This window comes from Protomyctophum parallelum (assembly GCF_964188405.1).
Source record: "Protomyctophum parallelum genome assembly, chromosome: 20".
In the NCBI taxonomy this organism is placed as follows: domain Eukaryota; kingdom Metazoa; phylum Chordata; class Actinopteri; order Myctophiformes; family Myctophidae; genus Protomyctophum; species Protomyctophum parallelum.
This window is the reverse complement of record NC_139718.1, coordinates 42,446,680-42,467,994: the sequence shown is the minus strand read 5'-3', so window position 1 is coordinate 42,467,994 and position 21,315 is coordinate 42,446,680. Positions and strand designations below refer to the sequence as shown.

General features: G+C 43.0%; 2 protein-coding genes across 2 annotated transcripts; both read right to left on the bottom strand.

The window, feature by feature from the left end:
• Positions 1–684: 684 nt before the first annotated feature.
• LOC310877596 (gap junction beta-4 protein-like) lies at positions 685–2,730 on the bottom strand. Its single transcript, XM_083791528.1, has 2 exons — positions 2,597–2,730; positions 685–1,861 (listed from the first exon to the last, which is right to left on the bottom strand). Exon 2 carries the CDS (start codon positions 1,818–1,820, stop codon positions 1,029–1,031), a length of 792 nt encoding a protein of 263 aa, XP_083647654.1. The 5' UTR covers positions 1,821–1,861; positions 2,597–2,730; the 3' UTR covers positions 685–1,028.
• Positions 2,731–6,197: 3,467 nt separating this feature from the next.
• On the bottom strand, positions 6,198–16,993 carry ppie (peptidylprolyl isomerase E (cyclophilin E)). Its single transcript, XM_083792466.1, has 10 exons — positions 16,954–16,993; positions 14,825–14,923; positions 12,405–12,448; positions 12,236–12,262; positions 11,770–11,851; positions 11,038–11,141; positions 8,798–8,921; positions 8,456–8,641; positions 7,194–7,336; positions 6,198–6,364 (listed from the first exon to the last, which is right to left on the bottom strand). The coding sequence occupies exons 1-10, from the start codon at positions 16,982–16,984 to the stop codon at positions 6,296–6,298; spliced, it is 909 nt and encodes a 302-aa protein (XP_083648592.1). The 5' UTR covers positions 16,985–16,993; the 3' UTR covers positions 6,198–6,295.
• Between the last annotated feature and the right edge of the window lie 4,322 nt (positions 16,994–21,315).

The following is a 21,315-nucleotide window of genomic DNA, read 5'->3' as shown; positions in this document are numbered from 1 at the left end:
AGGTCTTAATGCCTATTCATAGACCATTTGAAGTTTCTGGTGGTCACAAGAGGTGACCACCGGAAACTACAACATGACGTCATGCTGCGGTGGTCACCGCTCACACAACACTGTCTGTTTTGACTAACCACCGTTTTGGTGGTCACCTCTTCACTGACAACTGGACTATGAATAGGCCTTTAATAATGGCTCAATTTTGGATATCGGATGGACAATGTATGATGTTAACCTTTAACCCATTAAGACCTGAGGCCAATTCTACAAACGCCTTCTAAATCAGAACTCTGAAACTTTTTCTTATTTCAAAGTTATTCAAACTTTCAAGATTTTTCCAAAATGTTCCAAAATAGCAACAATCTCACGGCGTGGCACAAAGTGACGTGTATCTTGTACATCTGCTATTCTTTGAATAGCCAACGCTAAAATCTGAAATGACTTTCCTGGTTTTAACGGATTAAAGATGATTAAAGATTAATTACAAAACACAGTGACACAGTTTGAGGTGTGGCAGTGGTGAACAAATATTTCATTTAAAACTTGTTTGATTTGACCGTAATCATACCCCAAGGCAATTCTTCTCACACTCAATGCATCACATCCACTTGCTTTACTTTTTTTAATGGGCTGAACTGAGAACTTAAACCCTATAAGCGAGGTTCCACGGGGCTCTATACTTGATCTACCATGTCTATTGGGCAAAAACAAGCTGATCTACAAGCTCACAACGCAACGTGAGCTTGTAGATCTGCTATTGTTGCCAAATGGTTGCCCCAGAATAGGGACGGTAGGGTTCATTCGGTTAAACCACGTGGCAATAAACACTATTATAAAGCAATAGTGATTATGGCATCATTAGTTCAGTCTTTGAACAGACACACTGTTCAAAGACAGTAAGTCTCAAAGAGAAGTGCCCGTGAGGTTGGAGAAAGACGATGTCAGTCATCTCCATAGGCTGATCAACACGGACGTCCCTTTCACTCCTCATTACGTTTCGTAAAGTCTTTGCCCCACCGTCGCGGGGGGTGGTATTAAGCGATGGCCACGCTGTACGAAGGGGCCGGTGTCTCGGGGGTACCTTTCCCCGTCAGCCTGAGCGTGTTGGCCTCCACGAGGCTTCCAGTCTGCCCGCTGGCCGTCGCCATGACGTGCCGCGAGTGGTGGACGGCGGCGAAGCACTCGCGGAGGCGCTTGCCGACGAGGTAGACGATCTCGACGCAGGAGAGCAGGACGCACACCAGGCTGGTGACCGTCATGAAGATGGTGAAGATCCTCTTCTCGGTGGGCCGGGCGATGAAGCAGTCCACCCGGTTGGGACACGGCTTCTGCTCGCACTTGATGAGCGAGGGGAAGTCGTAGCCCTCGTAGATGCGGTACAGCAGGTAGACGAAGGTGACGTCCACTGCGATCTTGAAGACCAGGGTGAGAACGTAGGTCCACCACAGGCCGCCGCGCTTCTTCCCCGTGTTCTTGTAGAGGCGGCGGCAGTTCTCGCCGTGCTTGAGGCGGTTCTTGTGCTCGCGGTCCTCCCGGTAGGCCACGTGCATCACCACCAGGAACGAGGGACAGGTGACGAAGATGAGCTGCAGGGCCCAGAGCCGCACGTGGGACACGGGGAAAAAGTGGTCGTAGCAGACGTTGTGGCAGCCCGGCTGAGCCGTGTTGCACTTGAAGTCCTTCTGCTCGTCGCCCCAGACCTTCTCCGCGGCCACCACGAACACCATCACCCTGAAGAGGAACACTATGGAGAGCCACACGCGTCCGAAGGCCGTGGAGTACTTGTTCACCCCACTGAGGAGGCCCTGGAGGAATGCCCAGTTCATGGTGGTGAGCTGGACTCACAGACTAGACTGCCTTCCCTCTTCTGGAAGACAGATGAAATACAGTAACCATGTATTAACCTGACAGTCAAACCTCTGGTGTTTAATAAAGCTAAGACAAGAAATAAATGGGTAAGTAATGTTAGATAGGACTGGATACATCATGCATTGCAGTTATGTTACATATCTCCTCAAAAAACGAAGAAATTAGTATAAAATTATTAAACATGCAATTAGCTTTTTTAAAGATTTGTTTTTGTCATTTGGCCTTTATTGATAGTTGACAGACAGGAAAGTGGGAGAGAGAGAGACGGGGAGAGACATGCAGCAAAGGACGGACGGAGCATGAACGGGACTCGAACACGCGACGCGCTGTCTGGCCAGAGCATGGCGCCTGGACCACAACCACTTGGCCAGCGGGCTTTTAATCATTTAAACATTTTTTGAGTAAAGAAAACAGTGGTTGACTCACTTTCATTCACACAAGATTCACACGTGATAAGATACAAACAAACAAACATACATATATTAGACCTACGAACTTACTTTGTACGAACGTACAATCAAACAGCTTTTTCAGCCACTAGCAAATGCTGGGAGGCATACTTTGGTCCGACGGACCATTGGTTCGCATCATGGGCTTACTGGCTTTTACAATAGGCTATATTCCATGCGTAATAGCGCGTATCCATAAACCAACGTTGCCGAAATGTTGCAAATAACAACAAAACGTTATATAATACATAACAGCCGATGTGGATTTCCTCTATTATACTTACAAAAGACGCTCTTTCGTTCCGATGTGTGTGGAAGGAAGCGGAGGAACGGGCAGCAGACCGAATCCGATCCGTGGAGAATCTCAGGAGTTTCTCAGTCAACAACGAACGAACGGAGGAGGCGCAGACAGTGGGTGGGTGGAGTTGATGCAAATCCATCCAGCCATTCATGTTTAGTTCTTCGTACGGACCTGTCCAGCAGGTGTGGCATTGTGGCAACCTCCCTGCAGGTCTAGTACTCTCTCTCCTAGGCCTGAAACAGACGCAACTGCAGCCTGTTTTACGCAATCGCTACATTTACAGTCCAAACGTCTATATAAACATTCCGATTTATTCCGAAATATAAAGTCCTCGCCACATGTGTCATGTTTTCTCAAACGGGATTCGTTTGGGAAATCCACAGTTGCACACCGGGAGCGCACTATCGCCTATTAGTCTGCATTGGCTTTGATTGATTGATTGAAATATGTATTAACAGTTTGCAGAATTACAGTACATTTCAAGCACAAGCTCAATACAAAGACTGTTAACTGTGAGTGGACGACCCAATTAAGCATTAATTTACACTTGTTTGCAACAGGGTCCACCATGTTCAATTAGTGCGGTCAGCGTGCGTGCCTATAGACCGATTCCGTACCGGTTTCATGGTCGCAGCCTACGTATTTCCTGTAGGCGGACTCGACGTAGCTGCGGGGGTAAAACCCTCACCAGGCGCACATCTTCCACTACAGTGAACGGCAGAGTGACTGATGTTAGTTTGCCTCAAACTTTACTCCTTTACCTGCTTTTTTACTAACACTAACATTACAAAGATGCCCAGAACATCGAGATGAACCTGTGTAGTTTATGGCTGCTCCAATATAGTGGCAACATAACAAATAAAATAAAACGGAATGTCTAATATCCACCGCGATGGCTGAGACCAGAGCCATTGAGTAATGGTTGAGACAAAGCAGTGAAGAATCCTGCAAGATACATAATTTCAGTCTTACCCAATACCCAATCTTTCTGTTTTATGAACACAAGGCTGCTGTATTTTATACCTCATACTAAGCATTTAAAGTATGAGGTATAAAGTACAGCAGCCGTGTGTTAATAAAACAGAAATATTTGGTATTGGGTAAGACTGGCGTTATGTATCTTTCACTGCTTTGTCTCAACCATTGCTCAATGGCTCTGGTCTCAGCCATCGCGGTGGATATAGACATTCCGTTTTATTTTATTTGTTATGTTGCCACTACTGTTGGAGCAGCCATAAACTACACAGGTTCATCTCGATGTTCTGGGCATCTTTGTAATGTTAGTGTTAGTAAAAAAGCAGGTAAAGGAGTAAAGTTTATCAATTACTTATTACCCGATTATCAACTTTTTTGAGGATTTTCGATACAATGTAATATTTATTTAACTAATCACATGAAGGTAACACGCAACACTTGCATGCGTATCATTTTCTTTTACTCAACTGAAACGGTAAATGGTGCATTTATATAGCACCTTTATCCAAGGCGCTTTACATAGATTGTACATTACATTCACCCATTCACACTCACATTCATCCACCGATGGTGGGTGGCAGAAACCATGCAAGGCACCAACCTGCACATCAGGAGCAATAGGGGTTAGTCTTGCTCAAGGACACGAACTGTGGGGGATCCCTGAACAAAAGTGAAGGGAGCCCCAGATCAGGCACAATTTGCTATTTAATTTTTTACTGATTATTGCGAACGCAGTGAGCCACTTACTATGAGACCCTGCTGCTCATGTCTGTGTGTCTGTCCCGCTGTGACACCACCCGCCCGCCACCAGAGGGCGCAGCTGTAGCACACACACACACACACACACACAGGGCGCAGCTGTAGCACACACAAACACACACACACACACACACACAACCACACACACACGAGCTGCGTTTGCTTCCCGCGTTTGCGCGTCTTACTTGTGTATATAGTATACGTATGACTCTAGCTCTAAATGATGACGTAAGAGATATGGTCATTTGTGGTCATTTGGTCCAGCAACACAGGCACAGATTTGATGTTTTTCTGCGTAAGCATCGAATGGCGGAACAGCTGTCACGACGAAGGAGACCGGGCGAAAACATTACTTGCGCGCTCTGCTTGCGCAAGTAAGCGCGCTCTGCTTGCGCAAGTAACTAGAACTGCACTCTGTCGAGTGCATACTTGCTTGTTGCACACTAGTAGGCCAATGGCCTACTAGTGTACTACTACTAGTGTAGTACTTTAGCTATTGAAAAATAGCAGATCTACAAGTTCATGAGTGCCACGCTACGAGCTTGTAGATCTGCCATTTTTGAAAAATCTTGAAAATGTGTCAAAATCTTTTTTAACTAACATCTTTGCTTCTGGCTGGGGGGGGGGGTCCCTGGAACAACATATTTTCAGATGGGGGACGGCGGCCTATTACATATCATTTTGGGGGTCCTTGACATAAGGGAAACTGACAGAAAAAGTCTCGCTCACCGTATAAAAAAAATACGTAAAACTCCTTAGACGATTAGACCGAGACTTAAGAAAACATATTTTCCTTTTATTTTATCATGCTCATAAAGTGCTCTGTGCTTAAAGTGCAATTAAAAAGCAAACGTTTTGGTCCTAAGACCTTCGACAGTGCTATATCATATGTTTTGGGGTCGACTGACTGTAGAAACATGGATTTAGAAGACATTTATAGAATAGTCTTTAGGTCTAAATTAAATGAGTCAACGGCTTGATATGACAGTGAACAAATTGACAGAAGGGTTCCATTCCACTAAGGATTTTACTGTGTAGAGTGGACAAACTAGTTTCTCTGTAAATAGATACATCTATGCTAGAAAGAAAAGAAAATCTCCATGACAGTCAACAGAAACTCTACGCTGGGTCTTTACTCTAGTCAAGAATATTAATAAAATAAAGCACATGAAATTGTGAAATCGATGAGGATAAAATATGCAATTTTAAATTGACATGCATGTAAACAAGAATGTAAACAAGACATGCTGAGGAGGATTACAAGACTTTACCGTTGGATGTGACCTCACTGACCTATTTGGAATGTCATATGAGAATGAAAGGGAACACATATTGCCTTTAACCCATTCTGACCAGGCACCCATTTTGGTGTTGGCATCATGTTATGCTTTAGCTATTGAAAAATAGCAGATCTACAAGCTCATATCGCGCCACCAAGTGGCGCGATACGAGCTTGTAGGTCTGCTATTTTTGAAAAATCTAAAAAAGACATTTTTAGAATCTGATCTCAGGTCAGAATGGGTTAATCAGACCAGTGTGTGTCCAGTGGAAACCTCGTGTGAATCTGATCTCAGGTCAACAGCGTTGTACAATTATATCACTGATGGTTTTCTTTTAGACTGAAGCTCTTCGTGCCAACGTGTGGGGAATCAGTGGACCATATATTATAAACCATATAAAAATTGTTGGCAAGATTTGACATAGTTGCACAAAAAAAACAAATAAAACTGCACACCAGCCATGACAAAGATACAATTTGGTTCTAATTCTTAATAATAAAAAAAAAAGGTTTATTGAAATATTTACATGACAGATAACACAAGTTCGAAAATAGAGTAGAGACAAAAAACTCCACTTCTGTCATATCTCACACATACACAGTCACACACACACACACACACACAGTCACACACACACACACACACACACACACACACACACACACACTTCATACATATTCTCCGCAGTCAGAGATGATCACCTTCTGCTTGGGCTTGCCATCTTTTGCTCCTTCAGCCTGTACAGACAAGACAGGGTCATGCCGAGGATTACAAGACTATAGCTTTGTGACCGACCTCCATTGCTTGGACAGTCTCTAAATTTAATGCACATGGTAGAAATGTTTCAATTACTAATCATGCATCAGAATCAGTTTTTTTATTGTCACAATACACACTAGGAATACAGGGGAACAATACTGTTGTCCAAAACTTATGGTGCTTGTCGCATTTAAAAACAATAGACACATTAAAAAAAAAGAGGCAAAGACGTTTAAAAAGTAGAGACAACACTCAAGATTTCTTTTTTGTATATGGCGAGCATTCAGGGTTCTTTCTGATGGTCTGGGGGAAGAAACTGCAAGCAAGTCCCTTCCCAACCCGTCCTTGTCCAATAGGCACGTTAGCAGTGAGGAGAGCTCTCCCTCTCCCCCATTGAGATGCATGTTAAATAATGGGATTTCTCCATAATAGATCATTTCAGTAGCGAGAGCATCACAATGTCTTACGAGGCCTGCAGTAGGCTATGCAGTGGACAAACTTGCATGACACTATTTGAGTAAACTAGAAATATGAGGAAATGACAGAGGGAGAACTTTTAACGACCACCCGACAGGAGTTTTCATGTTGCACGGTAGACTACGGTCATTAGTATTATTGCCATCACCTGGGTGGGTCACTTTCTCGACATTAAGCCATGTATATGTTCAACAACACGGCCATGCAAAATAACATTGACAGCTATGATTGGAAACAATCGCTTTTTCGGGTGGGATTTAGCAAAGGGCTAATGTGTGACGATTGTTGAAAACGATACTGTATACAATAACAACATACACCAGAACCTACCTCCATTGCACGGACCACCTCCATGCCCTCTATCAGGTCTCCAAACACCACATGCTTGCCATCGAGCCAGTCCGTCTTGTCCGTCGTGATGAAGAACTGAGAGCCGTTGCTGTTTGGACCAGAATTGGCACTGGAGAGTTGTCCTATTATGACCAAAAGAGAAGCCTAGTTAATACACACGGCAACAAATACGCCGATCTTACCCTAATTTAGCCCATTTAGACCCGAGGACGCATCTGTGTTACCTTATAGCTTTAAACCACTTCAACCATTGCTTTATTTTAACCCATTCTGACCGGGCACCCATTTTGGTGTTGGCATCATGTTATGCTTTAGCTATTGAAAAATAGCAGATCTACAAGCTCATATCGCGCCACCGAGTGGCGCGATACGAGCTTGTAGGTCTGCTATTTTTGAAAAATCGAAGAGTGACTGACATTTTTAGAATCTGATCTCAGGTCAGAATAGGTTCATCAGACCAGTGTGTGTCCGGCGGAAAACCTCGTATGAATCTGATCTCAGGTCAGAATGGGTTAAACAATCTGTTGAAGAATAGCAGATCTACAGGCTTGTGGCGCGGCACACAGCTTACGAGCTTGTAAATACAGAGAGTATCTGTGGTTCCTTGACATGAAAACGTTTGAGCACCACTGTTACGTTTTTCAGGATTTGGAAGACATTCTGTAGAATCTGGTCCTCAGGTTAAACTCAATTTAACCCATTCTGACCTGAGATCAGATTCATACGAGGTTTCCACTGGACACACACTGGTCTGATTGACCCATTCTGACCTGAGATCAGATTCTAAAAATGTCAGTCGCTCTTTTTGATTTTTCAAAAATAGCAGACCTACAAGCTCGTATATGAGCTCGATATGAGCTTGTAGATCTGCTATTTTTAAATGGCTAAAGCATAACATGACGCTGACACCAAAATGGGTGCCCGGTCAGAATGGGTTAAAATGCATAAATAACAATGTCTTGCTCAACGTTGTAACAATCAAATATATGCCACAACCTGATTAATACCAGCAATTGCAATATCAGTGTGCACTTAACCCATTTAGGCCTAAGGCCGATTCTAAAAACGCCTCTAAATCCTGACCTAAGGTTTCTGAAAAACTTCAAATATTTATATAGCAGCATCAAAAAAATTACATTTTTGAATACTGTACATACTGTACAGAACCCAAATATGGGTGCCCGGCCTGAGGGGGTAAGATACCAATAGGCCCAGAATGGGTTAAGCAACTCGGGTCTCACCTGGAGCCGTGTGTTTGAGGACAAAGTTCTCGTCGTCAAACTTGCGACCATAGATGGACTTTCCGCCGGTTCCGTTGTGGTTGGTGAAGTCGCCTCCCTGACACATGAACTGAGGGATGATGCGGTGGAAGCAGCTGCCTTTGAACCCAAAGCCTTTCTCATGTGTACACAGGCAGCGGAAGTTCTCTAGAAGAAAAGACGACGTCTTTTCATCAAACATGTGCCTTTATCGGGCTTGTTTCAGCCTGTTATTACACAAACAATTCATTCAAATCTACCTTCTGGCAGAGTCTTAACGGAAAGCTGTATTAAATAGAAAGAGAGAGAGAGAGAGAGAGAGACCTGCAGTCATGGGAACGATGTCAGCTCGCAGTAGGAATCGTAGTCTTCCTGCCGGCTTGTTCCCAATCTTGATGTCCATGTAGACCTGAGGGTTGACTCTGCCCTTCTTGGCTGGGGGCTCACCCTGGCAACAAGAATAATAAGACAATAATATCACCATGACACCATCTCAAACAGACAATCACAACATACTGTCTTGGCCCACAAGACAGACCATAATCCACAAGACGAGCTCTGGTAGAGCAACTACACAAGCCTCCACAAGTGGTAACTAACTGTATTGTTCCCAGGTGCAACAACTCATTCAGCCTTCTAAGTAAAGGGGCCAAACTTTTGGAACGCCTTTACCTACGGCACTAAAGCTAGAGACGGATGGTAACGTGCTCTACAAATGACTCAAACTATGGTAGAAATCAAATCAACAGTGCTCACATGTATAGCCTCGGACTGGTTATCGGAGTGATTATGTTTGCTCCGTTTTGTAGGTTAATGTAATGTGTACTGTCATTTTGTATGTAAACTATAATTAGCATACCGGTAGTATATTATTAGATCAGATTGCATGTATTCTCTGTAATTATAACGATTATTGTTAGCATAGCCTAGGTAGATAATATTTTGTATATAAAGGTCTAACCATGGACTGGGGTTGCAAATTAGCCATGGCTATAAACGGTTTATTGTTTTTATAACTCGATAAGATTGTTTTTTTTGTACCGTCCCTGTCAAATAAATTAAATAAAAAAAGACACACAATTCACCCTTTGTCTAGTCCCGCCCGTGGATGTGCCCCTCTTCACACCCATTGGTTGCAGTTTCATGGTTGGACAAAAATCCTCTCTCCATCCACTACCATTGAAATAACATGTTTTTCAGTTGCTTCATAATATTGATATTCTGTGCATTCAATTCAATTATTTTTTCTTTTTTTTAAGATATTTTTTTTGCGGCTTACGCCTTTTATTGTTTTTTTTTGAAGGGACAGACAGTAGGCTGACAGGAAACGGGAGAGAGATGTGGGGGGGGAAGACATGCAGTAAAGGCCGTGTCGGGCTCGGGAGTCGAACCCGCGGCACACTGCGACTGGATTACCAGTCGGGTGGTGCCCAGACCGTTACGCCACCGCCTGGGCCTTCAATTCTTATTTTAACCCATTTTGGACTGAGGCTTCTAAATCCTAACATTTTTCTGAAAAACCTATGTCAGTGGTGCTCGACCTTTTTCACGTACAAGCTCGTAGCACGGCACCGAGTGTAAGATCTGCTATTTTTCAATATAAAGTATAACATAATGCTTGAAACACCAAAAGGGGTTCCCGCCCCCAAAATGGGTTAAACCATTCTGACCTGAGATCAGATTCATACGAGGTTTCCACTGGACACACACTGGTCTGATTAACCCATTCTGACCTGAGATCAGATTCTAAAAATGTCAGTCGTTCTTCGATTTTTCAAAAAAAATAGCAGACCTACAAGCTCGTATCGCGCCACTCGGTGGCGCGATATGAGCTTGTAGATCTGCTTTTTCAATAGCTAAAGCATAACATGATGCCGACACCAAAATGGGTGCCCGGTCAGAATGGGTTAAAATGGGTTAAACTTGGTGTCAGTAAAAAGGAACATCACATGGAGACTCGGCATGTCATGTTTGTTTTTAGTTTTTTCCCCCCAACTATGATGTTTTAGCAAATTCAACATGAACAAGGCAGAAAGAGCCTGCTGGTTAGTCAGTCAGGGACCAATCAGAAGGCTGACAAATAGTGTTGCCAACGAATATTCCATATTTGAATGAATATTCGAATGTACAAAATAAAAGAATAATCGAATATTTTAAATTAAGATTCAAATTAAAAAAATAACAATACAATTGCTGTGTGTGAGTTCTTCCGAGACTCTGTGCCACGTGAACTAAAACATTAGACAAAAACTAGGCTATAATTATGAAATCATTCATTTGATCTCGCGAGACACAAGAGAGTGCATTTCTCAGCACCAACCACAGCCCATACAGGACCGGACCATACAGATAAAGAAAGAGATAGTATTACAGCATATCAGGCTGCAATATTCATATCATTATTCATATTAAAATCATATACATTCGACATTCTAAATCATTCGAAGAATTGTTCGAATACATGTGGTGTCCTAAAAGGAATATTGGAATATCATTTTTGGCCAATTCTGGCAGCACTACGGACGGTACTGACAAAGGGCGAATTGAAAAGACTGCATTCTCACATCTTGCGTTGTGGTACCGGCGGCGTCCGCGGCAGACTCCTCCGTCTCACCCTCCTCGGCGGTTTTCCCTGAGAACTTCTTCAACCAGTCGTCATCGGACCACACTGAGGGACGAAGACAGAGGGAGCCACGATGAAGGACGGTCACAGAGCTTAGATCTGGTACATCCAGTCCAGTCCAGTCAAGTCAAACAGCACTGTGTGACACGTCTTCTATACATTAACACATTTAGTACAGGAAGTGCCTTCAAAATAAAGGCTATAGAGTGCCAGAGTTGTCTGATCGCTTTTACTTTGAAAGCCATGAAACAGGAAACACTTGCCTAAAAAAGTTGACTTTACAAAGGGACCTCACATCCCCGATCATCTTAATATATTGTTTTACGCTCCAAAAAACGTTCATATTTTGCGGGAGAGACGGATGAGGAGCAGAAATGAAGCGCCAGCATATCGATCCATTCATCACCGCGGAGAGCGCCTTGGATTAGGAGATACGAGTCATTCTTTCCGCCGCGCTAACATGGGAGTCAATGACAAGCTAATAGTTGCACTGAGCGTTAGCATACGGCAAGCGAAAAGCCAAAAAAAATAATAGGAAAAATTCTGAATATTCTTATCTCGCCCCGCGTCGCTGGGACGTCGCTAGGACGTCCTCACACGTCAATAGTACTAATATTTCGGGGTCCTTATGACGTTCTCAGACGTCCTATGTACAGAATCTGTTAATAATCACCTGGTCGGGAAGAGCCCTCCTTGATTCTCATCGGTTTGGCGATGTTTACCCGGATCGTTCGTCCAAACAGCTCAGACTCGTTCTGGGGAGAAAACAGCAGAGGGCCCAGTGTCATTTCTTCACTGTACTAGAAGTTTGACACGTACTGTCTGTATGTGTGGACACTGTGGACTTGTCGTCGCTTAACCCATTCTGACCGGGCACCCATTTTGGTGTCGGCATCACGTCATGCTTTAGCTATTTAAAAATAGCAGATCTACAAGCTCATATCGCGCCACCGAGTGGCGCGATACGAGCTTGTAGGTCTGCTATTTTTGAAAAATCGAAGAACGACTGACATTTTTTTAGAATCTGATCTCAGGTCAGAATGGGTTAAATCAGGCCAGTGTGTGTCCTAGTGGAAACCTCGTTATGAATCTGATCTCAGGTCAGGATGGGTTAAGTGAGTCAGGTGACCTCAACTCACCATGTTGTCAATGGCGGCCGCTGCATCCTATGGAAGACAACATCCAGAAAGAGATGTTAATCACAAATGCACTCGTACTCTGTGACAAAGCTATGGACCTGCAACGTCCACAAGGTGGCAATCTACAGTACAACAAGTCACTGGAGTGCACACAGTAGCAGTAACTTACCTCTGCCAGCTCAAATTCAATAAAGGCAAATCCTCTGTGCTTCTCTGAAAAACAACCAATGACGAAGTCAACAATCTACAACAAAAAGTCATGCATATAAAACGGATACGGGATAGGTCGGCACTAAAAGAAAACCTAAAACAAATGTAACATGTAATGTGTTGAAAAATGCTCATTTTCAACATGGAGCTATATCATTAATATAACTTAAGAGTTGTGTGGAAATAATATAACTGTCCCCCTAGAACTGAGGTTTAAACCTTGGGGTCATGCGATCAGTGACCACGTCGGCGTACTCTTTGGCCTGCGGAGCAGTCGTTGATTTTGTCGACCAAAACTAAGACGAAAAATGTTCGTCGACTATATAACTTATTTCACTGACGAAAACTAAATGGAAACTAAATTAAATCTAAGCTACGATGACTAAAACTAAGACTAAATATACTGACAATTTGTGTCAACAAAGAAAAACTAGACTAAAATGTTAGGAAGGGACTAGTGGACAAGTATGTAAGTCATTTTACACTTGGTTACATGCTGAAAATGGCAGATCTACTAGTACAAGCCCACAATGCATCGCACTGATCTTGAAGATCGGCTATTTTCAGCAGGTGCAAAAATCAGTCTTTACGAAAACACAAAACACATTGTAGTCGACTAAATCAACTACAGATGTAGTCGACTAAAACTAGACTAAGGGCCGATTCATACTCCTATTTTAGCGCGGTTTCGGCGCTGTAGTGCCGAAATGATTTCGGCTCGTCAGGAATTTTCAGTAGCACCGAAGATCCGACTTTAGGACGGTACCCGCCCCCCCCCCCCCGAACCTCAAATGACGTCAAATTGTAGGCTCTACAGCGCCGAACCGACTTTTATTCGGCTCTAAAATAGGAGTATGAATCGGCCCCATCACTAAAACCTTCCAGGTGACTAAAAAAGACAGACTAAAACTAAAATCAAAATGTGCTGCCAAAAAGAACACTGGTGCACTGCCCACCTATCCCGTTACCATACGAAACACACATAGAGGAAGTAATCAATCCACATGCATCTGTTCCATGTGAAGAAGCATCGGTTATGGTCATTATCAGATCACCAAAGATGGTGGCTGTCAACAGTAACACAGACGTCCACCAGTGACATCATCGATGGGGAATCTAAGCCAATAGAAGGCTGCAGGCTTTCTATTCCTGAAAAGTTGCAATGCGATAATGGAAGCCATCGTTATATATATATATATTTTTTTTAAACAAATCTTAACATTCTATTTGTAGCCGTTTCTTGTAGTTTTACTTAACTCTTTGCTTTAACCAGTTTAACCCATTCTGAACGGGAACCCATTTTGGTGTTAGCATCATGTTATGCTTTAGCTATTGAAAAATAGCAGATCTACAAGCTCATAGCGCGCCACCGAGTGGCGCGCTACGAGCTTGTAGGTCTGCTATTTTTGAAAAATCGAAGAGCGACTGACATTTTTAGAATTTGATCTCAGGTCAGAATGGGTTAATCAGACCAGTGTTTGTCCAGTGGAAACCTCGTATGAATCTGATCTCAAGTCAGAATGGGTTAAGGTTTTTCCTGTAGTGATGCACCGAATATTCGTCCGCAGAAAATATTTGGCAGAACAAGGCTAAAAATGCATTTTCTGACTATTCGGTTTCGGCCCAAATAGGCAGAAAATATATCACCGGCGAATAGTGTATGCAATTAATGCATTCAAAAGAGCCGAATAAACGTTTTATGGACCCATTATAGTGATTTTTATTTAAGTTAAGTTTTGCCATAACCATTTCTTTTGCCATAAATCAGGTAGCTTTAAGGTACGGCCATGACAGCAATTGTAGGTAAAGAAATATATAATAATCATATTTGGTTTTCGGCCAACTGTTTCCTATATTTGGTATTCGGCTTCGGCCAAGAATTTCCCTTTCGGTGCATCCCTAGTAATGAATGACACAAAATAGAGCTGCTAACTTGGACGTGGTTGTTATTCGTCTTTCTATAAATCTATAAAATCTGTATCTATTAAAGTGCTGGAAAAAAAAGGTTTCATTTGAGGAATCATACTTATTATTGTTATTATTAGGTGTTGGTGTTACATACACTAACCCATTCTGAACGGGAACCCATTTTGGTGTTAGCATCATGTCGTGCTTTAGCTATTGAAAAATAGCAGATCTACAAGCTCATAGCGCACCACCGAGTGGCGCGCTACGAGCTTGTAGGTCTGCTATTTATTTATTTATCGAAGAACGACTGACATTTTTAGAATCTGATCTCAGGTCAGAATGGGTTCATCAGACCAGTGTGTGTGTCCAGTGGAAACCTCGTATGAATCTGATCTCAGGTCAGAATGGGCTAATAATAGTGGCACTATTATCACACTTATTATTATACAACATAACTAATTGATGCCTTACCCGTTTCATAGTCTAATGGTATCTGAATGTCTGTGATGTCACCAAATGGAATGAATGCTGCATGCATCACCTTCTCATCCACCTCCTCGGCCAGGCCACCTGTCACAAACACAACAAATATGTTACATAAATGTATCAAAACTGTCAAAAGAACAAGTTTTAAAAAGGGGGGGGGGGGGGGGGGGGGAACAGCGGCTGGTTAAAGTAGCACTATGCAACATTAAAATTAATTATTCTTTTCTGTATCTATACTATAATAGAGCGAATGTCTGAGTGTGTGTGTGAGTGAGTGTCCGACCGCATTATCTCCTCATTATCTCCTCATTGCCTGCACCAATCGCTCCCACTTTTCACACAGGCATTGACCATATGAATATGGAGGGCGTAACGGAGCCCTTTTTTCGATTTGACACATTAATGATTATTAATTAATTTATTAGTGAATTAAAAACGCATGCAGTACCCCCCGCAGCCACAGGGCGGCAAAACTCCTCTCCCCAGAAATCACGTGTCACCAGTGAATTGCATTTTGGGACGGTCACTGATTAATACTGGGACACAGTTTTCCGCGTAACTTGAGTTGTTTCGCCTGCTGTCAATTTTGCTCGAGTTTTCCGCCTAACTTCAGTTGTTTCGCCCGCTGTCAATTTTGCTCGCAATAGACAGCGGGCGAGCGATCGGGATATTTCCAACCCCCTTACGCATCGACACAATTACTACATACAACAAACAACATGCCACGAAGAACAGCCTCAAGGACCCTAGCGCATTCTTCCACGCACCTATACCCTTTTTCACACCGCCCTCAGCCAACACGGAGGTTGTGTGTGTGTGTGTGTGTGTGCAGACTACTTTCGCTGTGAGCATGTGTGTGTGTGTGTGTAAACTACTTAAGCTGTGAGTGCGCACGTTCGTATGTGTTCGCGTGCGTCATCGCGTGGCCGTTTTCACTTTTCAGTTAGCTATAAACACAACACGAGATACAACTGTCTTAATAAGCATAAGCCACACACACACAGCGTGAAGTGGCTACAGCGCACGCTCTGGTGAAAACAGCTAATCTACAAGCTCACAACATCACAGGTTGCAAAAGCCATGAGTTCTCTCAAGCCAAAGCTCACAATTGAGACCGTTTTGGACGCAAATCCACCTGCAAATTGGATCTGTGCGACTGTCCATATATAGCTGCATGTCAAACTGGGGGTCCTTGATACTTTTCAAATGGGGCTCTGTGGGCTAATAAGTGTAAATGCTGCGGTCCTTGCTCTTGCCATGAAAACGTTTCCCTACCATGCATTTGGAAGAATACTTTAATGTTATACTGCTGTTTTTATTCATAAAAAACCACACACACACACACACAAATATATTATACAAGTTGAAATATATCAGAACGGGTAAGGACTAGTGGCTTATAAACAAGTCAAGTGTAATGCTTAATTAATTGGGTCGTCCACTCACAGTTAACAGTCTTTGTATTGAGTTTGTGCTTGAAATGTACTGTAATTCTGCAAACTGTTAATAAATATTTCAATCAATCAACAACAACAAAAAACCCTTAATAAAAACGAGCGCTTCCAAACTCCAACATTTCTTCTTCTTCCTGACAGAAAGTAGCACATAACATGTCCACGGGGGATTTTTTATGAAAAACAAGCTCGGCAGATTGAAAGAGTATAATTCAAGCTTGGACTACAGGTGCAATGTTGGTGAGTTTAACGTCGTTTAAGACAAGCAGATCGCAAACGCAAATGGATGAGTGGGGAGTCAATGGAGGGTATTGCAACTCTAGATTCATCCCATTATTTAAAAAAAGAGTTGCAAATTGCGGCTAGTCTGTCTGTAGCGTCGCCCGATTAAATAGGCTATTTCGTCGTGTCCAGACAACGCGTCGCTTTGTGAGTAGAGCTGAGCTTATAGATCCGATATAATTCGGAGGAGCCAACCCAACGGGAGAATGAAAAACAACAAAGCCTACATGAGTCTCAAAGACAAAGCGTGACATAAACATTTCTGAATAACTCAAGTAATGTAACACAACTGAAACAACATGTATTACACGCGTCTTGGGTAAAGAAACGCTTTAAATGTGTGGTGGGTAAAAAATTATGTTTTTAAATGATCCTCACCAACATAAAGCACTCGTTTGGTCGCCGCCATGTTGGATCGAAAGCGTTCAACTTTGACCTCAGTCAGCAGCGTGACGTCATTGGTTTGCTACCAAAGGATGGCTGGTGGGAGGCAAGGTTGTCACAGCGCCACCTGCTGTTGGCGGTATAACAATAGTAGCTATAAGCAATATGTCAAAATTGTAATGACTTTTTTTCTTCTATCATTCAGACACACAGCCAGCAATGGGTAAAACGCTCCTCCACAAAACATTAGTCTCTATGACACATCTAGGGGCCACAATCTCCATTAAAATATTTTCCTAGAAGCTTAGACATAGCTCTGCATGTCTACACAAAATACTGTACCCCCTCCAACTTATACTTTCCCCATTTTCAACTGTTTTTACTTTATTGTGAAACTTGCGTTGCTTGCCTTGCTTTGTATGTAAATGTAAACGTATGTTTTCTCATGCCAATAAAGCTCATTTGAATTGAATTGAATTGAATTGAATTGTCCCAAAAGACCACTCTACTTCAAGTATTACACCCAGGCAGATGCGTGCATGCGACCTCGCCCTTTATAGGGCGTCTTTCTGGTGAATATCACCGTGAGTTAGACCACTTCACAGAATGCATGGAAATCCATACGGAGCTAACTGAAATTAAATACCTATCCAATTCTGACATTATATAGACTCAATCTTTGGGAATGAATGACCAAAAGTATGAATCCATATATGGATATGATTGATATGATATGATATAGCCAACCATATAAAAGGAAAGGGAATTTCAGAGTTAGATCCAGATCCAACGGCGATACAAAGAGAATTCAATGGACTCTTAAGAAGCAGCTCATCGATATAGCCTCCACCAAGACTACATCTGCACTACATCTGCAAGACTACATAATATGCAAGACTTTGACCAGCTCTAAACAGTTTAGAGCTGGTCAAAGTTATGTAGTCTTGCAGATGTGAAAGCAGCTAGTTGGAGGAAATAAATCCCTGCCCTCTGTACCAACCCAGGTATCGGGTGTTGTAGCATGCACAATAGGACTCTCCAACTTGATCTACAGTCTGAGAAATGGTGTCCTGGACGGTGCATCTGAAAGCAGCACCTAAAATGTATGGGCCATATATTTTAGGTGCTGCTTTCAGATGCACCGTATAATATGGCCATGCCATCCCCTACGTTGTATAGCGGAGAACGGTTGAGAATTGACAGAGTTAGCGTGTCTCTACTGTACTGTACTGTACTGTACTGTACTGTACTGTACTGTACTGTACTGTACTGTACTGTACTGTACTGTACTGTACTGTACTGTACTGTACTGTACTGGTACACCCAAAATCATCATATATACAGTTAATATGTGCGTGTTTGTTTGTGTGTGTGTTAGGTTGCGCACACGCAGGTGGTGAAAAAAACCCTGCTATTTTCGTGCTCATACCCAGCCAGGCAGGCAGCCAGCCAGCCAGCCACACACATAGCTCTGTAAGGGAGTGGCAACTTGCACCACTTTTTAATCTGGATTATCTGCTGCTTTTGATATACTGTAAGTGTCATGTATGCCAACCCGGACAGTGCATGGAACAAAAAATGCAGAGAGCGGACACCAGGAGTATAAACTGAAAACACTTTGCTTTTCAACTCAGAAAGGAAACAGGTTTCACCTCACAAGGCACAATAACTTATACAACCAAGTAACAATCTCAGTAGACACAGAACAGCAGCACACGGCTAATGAAAGTTGTAGGTATGGTGGTTTGTGCGATATGAAGTGTAATCCTTAATCATATTCTTTTGGAGAGAAACGAGACAGACACCTGCAGTCACTTTAGACTAGAGTACTGCTGGTGTGTGTGTGTGCGTGTGTGTGTGTGTGTGTGTGTGTGTGTGTGTGTGTGTGTGTGTGTGTGTGTGTGTGTGTGTGTGTGTGCTCGTTGACGCTCGTCGGTTATAATGTCAAGGCAATTATGTTTATGCACTGTCAAATAGGTCTACATCTATTTAAAGGTAGCATATACTTGTATAGAGTATAGAGTGTATAGAGTGCTCATGTGCACAAATGTATTACATGTATAAATCTTTGTGTTTGAACACAAAATGCATTTTGAGAACGCCCAAATCTTCGCGCTCCGCACGCACGCTGTGCGGCCCCCCACAGGCCCACACACAATCATTCTTCAGTTGTGGCCAGGGGGGCAGTCAGCCAGATATTTCGTGAAGCCTCTTTTGAAATCGGGACTTCCTGAAAGTTCATATAATGGCCTGTTGTGGCGCTGGACTGGACCCAAAAAGCCCCATAGCGGCCCATGTATTTGGGCCCAACTTCACCTAGACTGTATTACCTTAATAAACATGGTCATGAATACTTTCTGCTTCCAGTCACTAGTTTAATTTTATTTTATGTAATAGTTTTAAACTGAATTCCAAAAGCAAAAATGCAAATTGAGGGACTTCCCACTCTCTCATTGTGTGGCTATAGGAAAATGAGTTTCACTCTTGTTTCTTTTGTTTGAAAGATTTTAGTTTTATTTTGATTTGAATAGCTGGATTCCTCCACCCCATCATGTTATCATGGATGTGTGGTATTCTCAATAAAGGGATGATCAAAGATAACACCTGTTTTGTTTGTGTCCTTGGTTTTAAATGCTCACATCTCATGGGTGGGCTGCGATGCCTGCATGCATTTTCAGAGCACGCTCCTGTACCAACAAGCGTTGGTACACAAGCCCCTAAAGGCCATTTTTGGTATTATGGCCTTTAGGGGGTCTTACTGGTGGATATCACTTTGAGTAGAGACCTATGCAAGTCTGACATTATAGACTCAATCTTCCAGATCCAACGGTGATACAAAGACTTCAACAAGCTCTTAAGTAGCTGTTCATAGATGCATCTGCAAGACTTTGACCAGCTCTAATCTCCAACTTGGAAGAAATAAATCACTGACTGCCCTCTGTACCAACCCAGGTATCTGGCCTTACATCAGATCTACTCACGTGTTACTACCAATCCCTCCCCACACTGATTCTCTTCCACCCAGTTACTGAAACAATAGGTTGTAGCACGCAACAATAGGACTCTCCAACTTGATCTACAGTCTGAGAAATGTTGTCCTGGACGGTGCATCTGAAAGGAGGACCTAAAATACATGGCCATGCCATTCCCTTTGTTGTAGTGGAGCACAAGGTGTACTACTTTAGAGGGGGGGATGTGTGTGGTCAGTTTGAGGTGCACATTTTCGACACAGTGTCATTACGCTGGAAGAAACTGCCTTCAGTGACCAGTGAGATTCCCTCAAGGCGCAAAGGCCACACAGCTGTTAATAGAGGATGTAATTTACATATGGGGAGGGGTTCATTGCTTCTGCAAGCTTTATGCATTTGATGTCGACACCCACAGATGGTCCCAGCCCGAGATGTCTGGGACTTTTCCAGAGCAAGCTGTGTTCCACTCAGCCTGTGTCTTGGGGAAAGAAATGTATACCTGTATCAATCCAGAGACCTTCTCCTGGAAGAAGATCGAACCCAAGAGGAATGGTCTGTCTTCATGTACGAGTTGTTGCATGGTGGGAGATCGTATCTTTTTCTTTCGATCGTTTCGCGCACACAATGACATTTCCATTCTAGATTTGCAGCCTAGTCTTAAGACATTATGCAAGCTAGCGGTTATTCAGTACGGTCTGGAACAGTCAGAACTCCCACATGATATCAGGTGGGAACTGGCACCCATGACTACCAACCATACCTTCGATTTGTAGGCTGTGGGAAAAAATAAATAATTCTAGATTATCTTAACTGCTTTTGATATACTGTAATGTATGCCAACCCGGACAGTGCATGGAACCAAAAATGCAGAAAGCGGACAAAAGGTGCAAATGAAAACACTTTACTTTTCAACTCAGTAACACAGATTTTGCCTCACAGGGCACAATAACTTATCCAGCCAAGTAGAAGTCTCAGTAGACACAGAACAGCAGCACACGGGGTGAGGGGCGAACACAACTGATAACATGATCCAACACAAGAGTCACAGAAACAAGGCACTTAATATTAAAGTCATGAATTAGTCCAACTGCCCTCAGCCGTGCTCCCAGGTGGAAAGTCTCAATGCAGCACAGGGGAGGGGAGACAAACACAGGGAACAAGGGAGGAAAACATGAGGCAGGCGACCCATAGGCATGGCACTAAACTAAAGGACACTAACAGGTCGATTTTGAAGGTGCAGTTTACCAGGTCGTGATACATAAATTGGCCTCGCTCTGCGCACATTCGTATTATGAAAGGCATATCGGCCCGTGTTGAACGCACTCGGCCCGTGTTGAACGCACACACATTTGGCATACCGCGTCCCTGAATATTTTAGCATTGTGGG

Excerpts from the sequence above, each read along its gene's own strand:
- LOC310877596 (XM_083791528.1), bottom strand. The coding sequence starts at position 1,820 with ATGAACTGGGCATTCCTCCAGGGCCTCCTCAGTGGGGTGAACAAGTAC.
- ppie (XM_083792466.1), bottom strand. The coding sequence starts at position 16,984 with ATGGCGGCGACCAAACGAGTGCTTTATGTTG. Across the intron at positions 8,922-11,037 it reads CCGGTACCACAACGCAAGAT|GGTGAGCCCCCAGCCAAGAA; the intron begins GTGAGAATGCAG and ends TCTTGTTGCCAG. Across the intron at positions 8,642-8,797 it reads CATCGTTCCCATGACTGCAG|AGAACTTCCGCTGCCTGTGT; the intron begins GTCTCTCTCTCT and ends CTTTTCTTCTAG.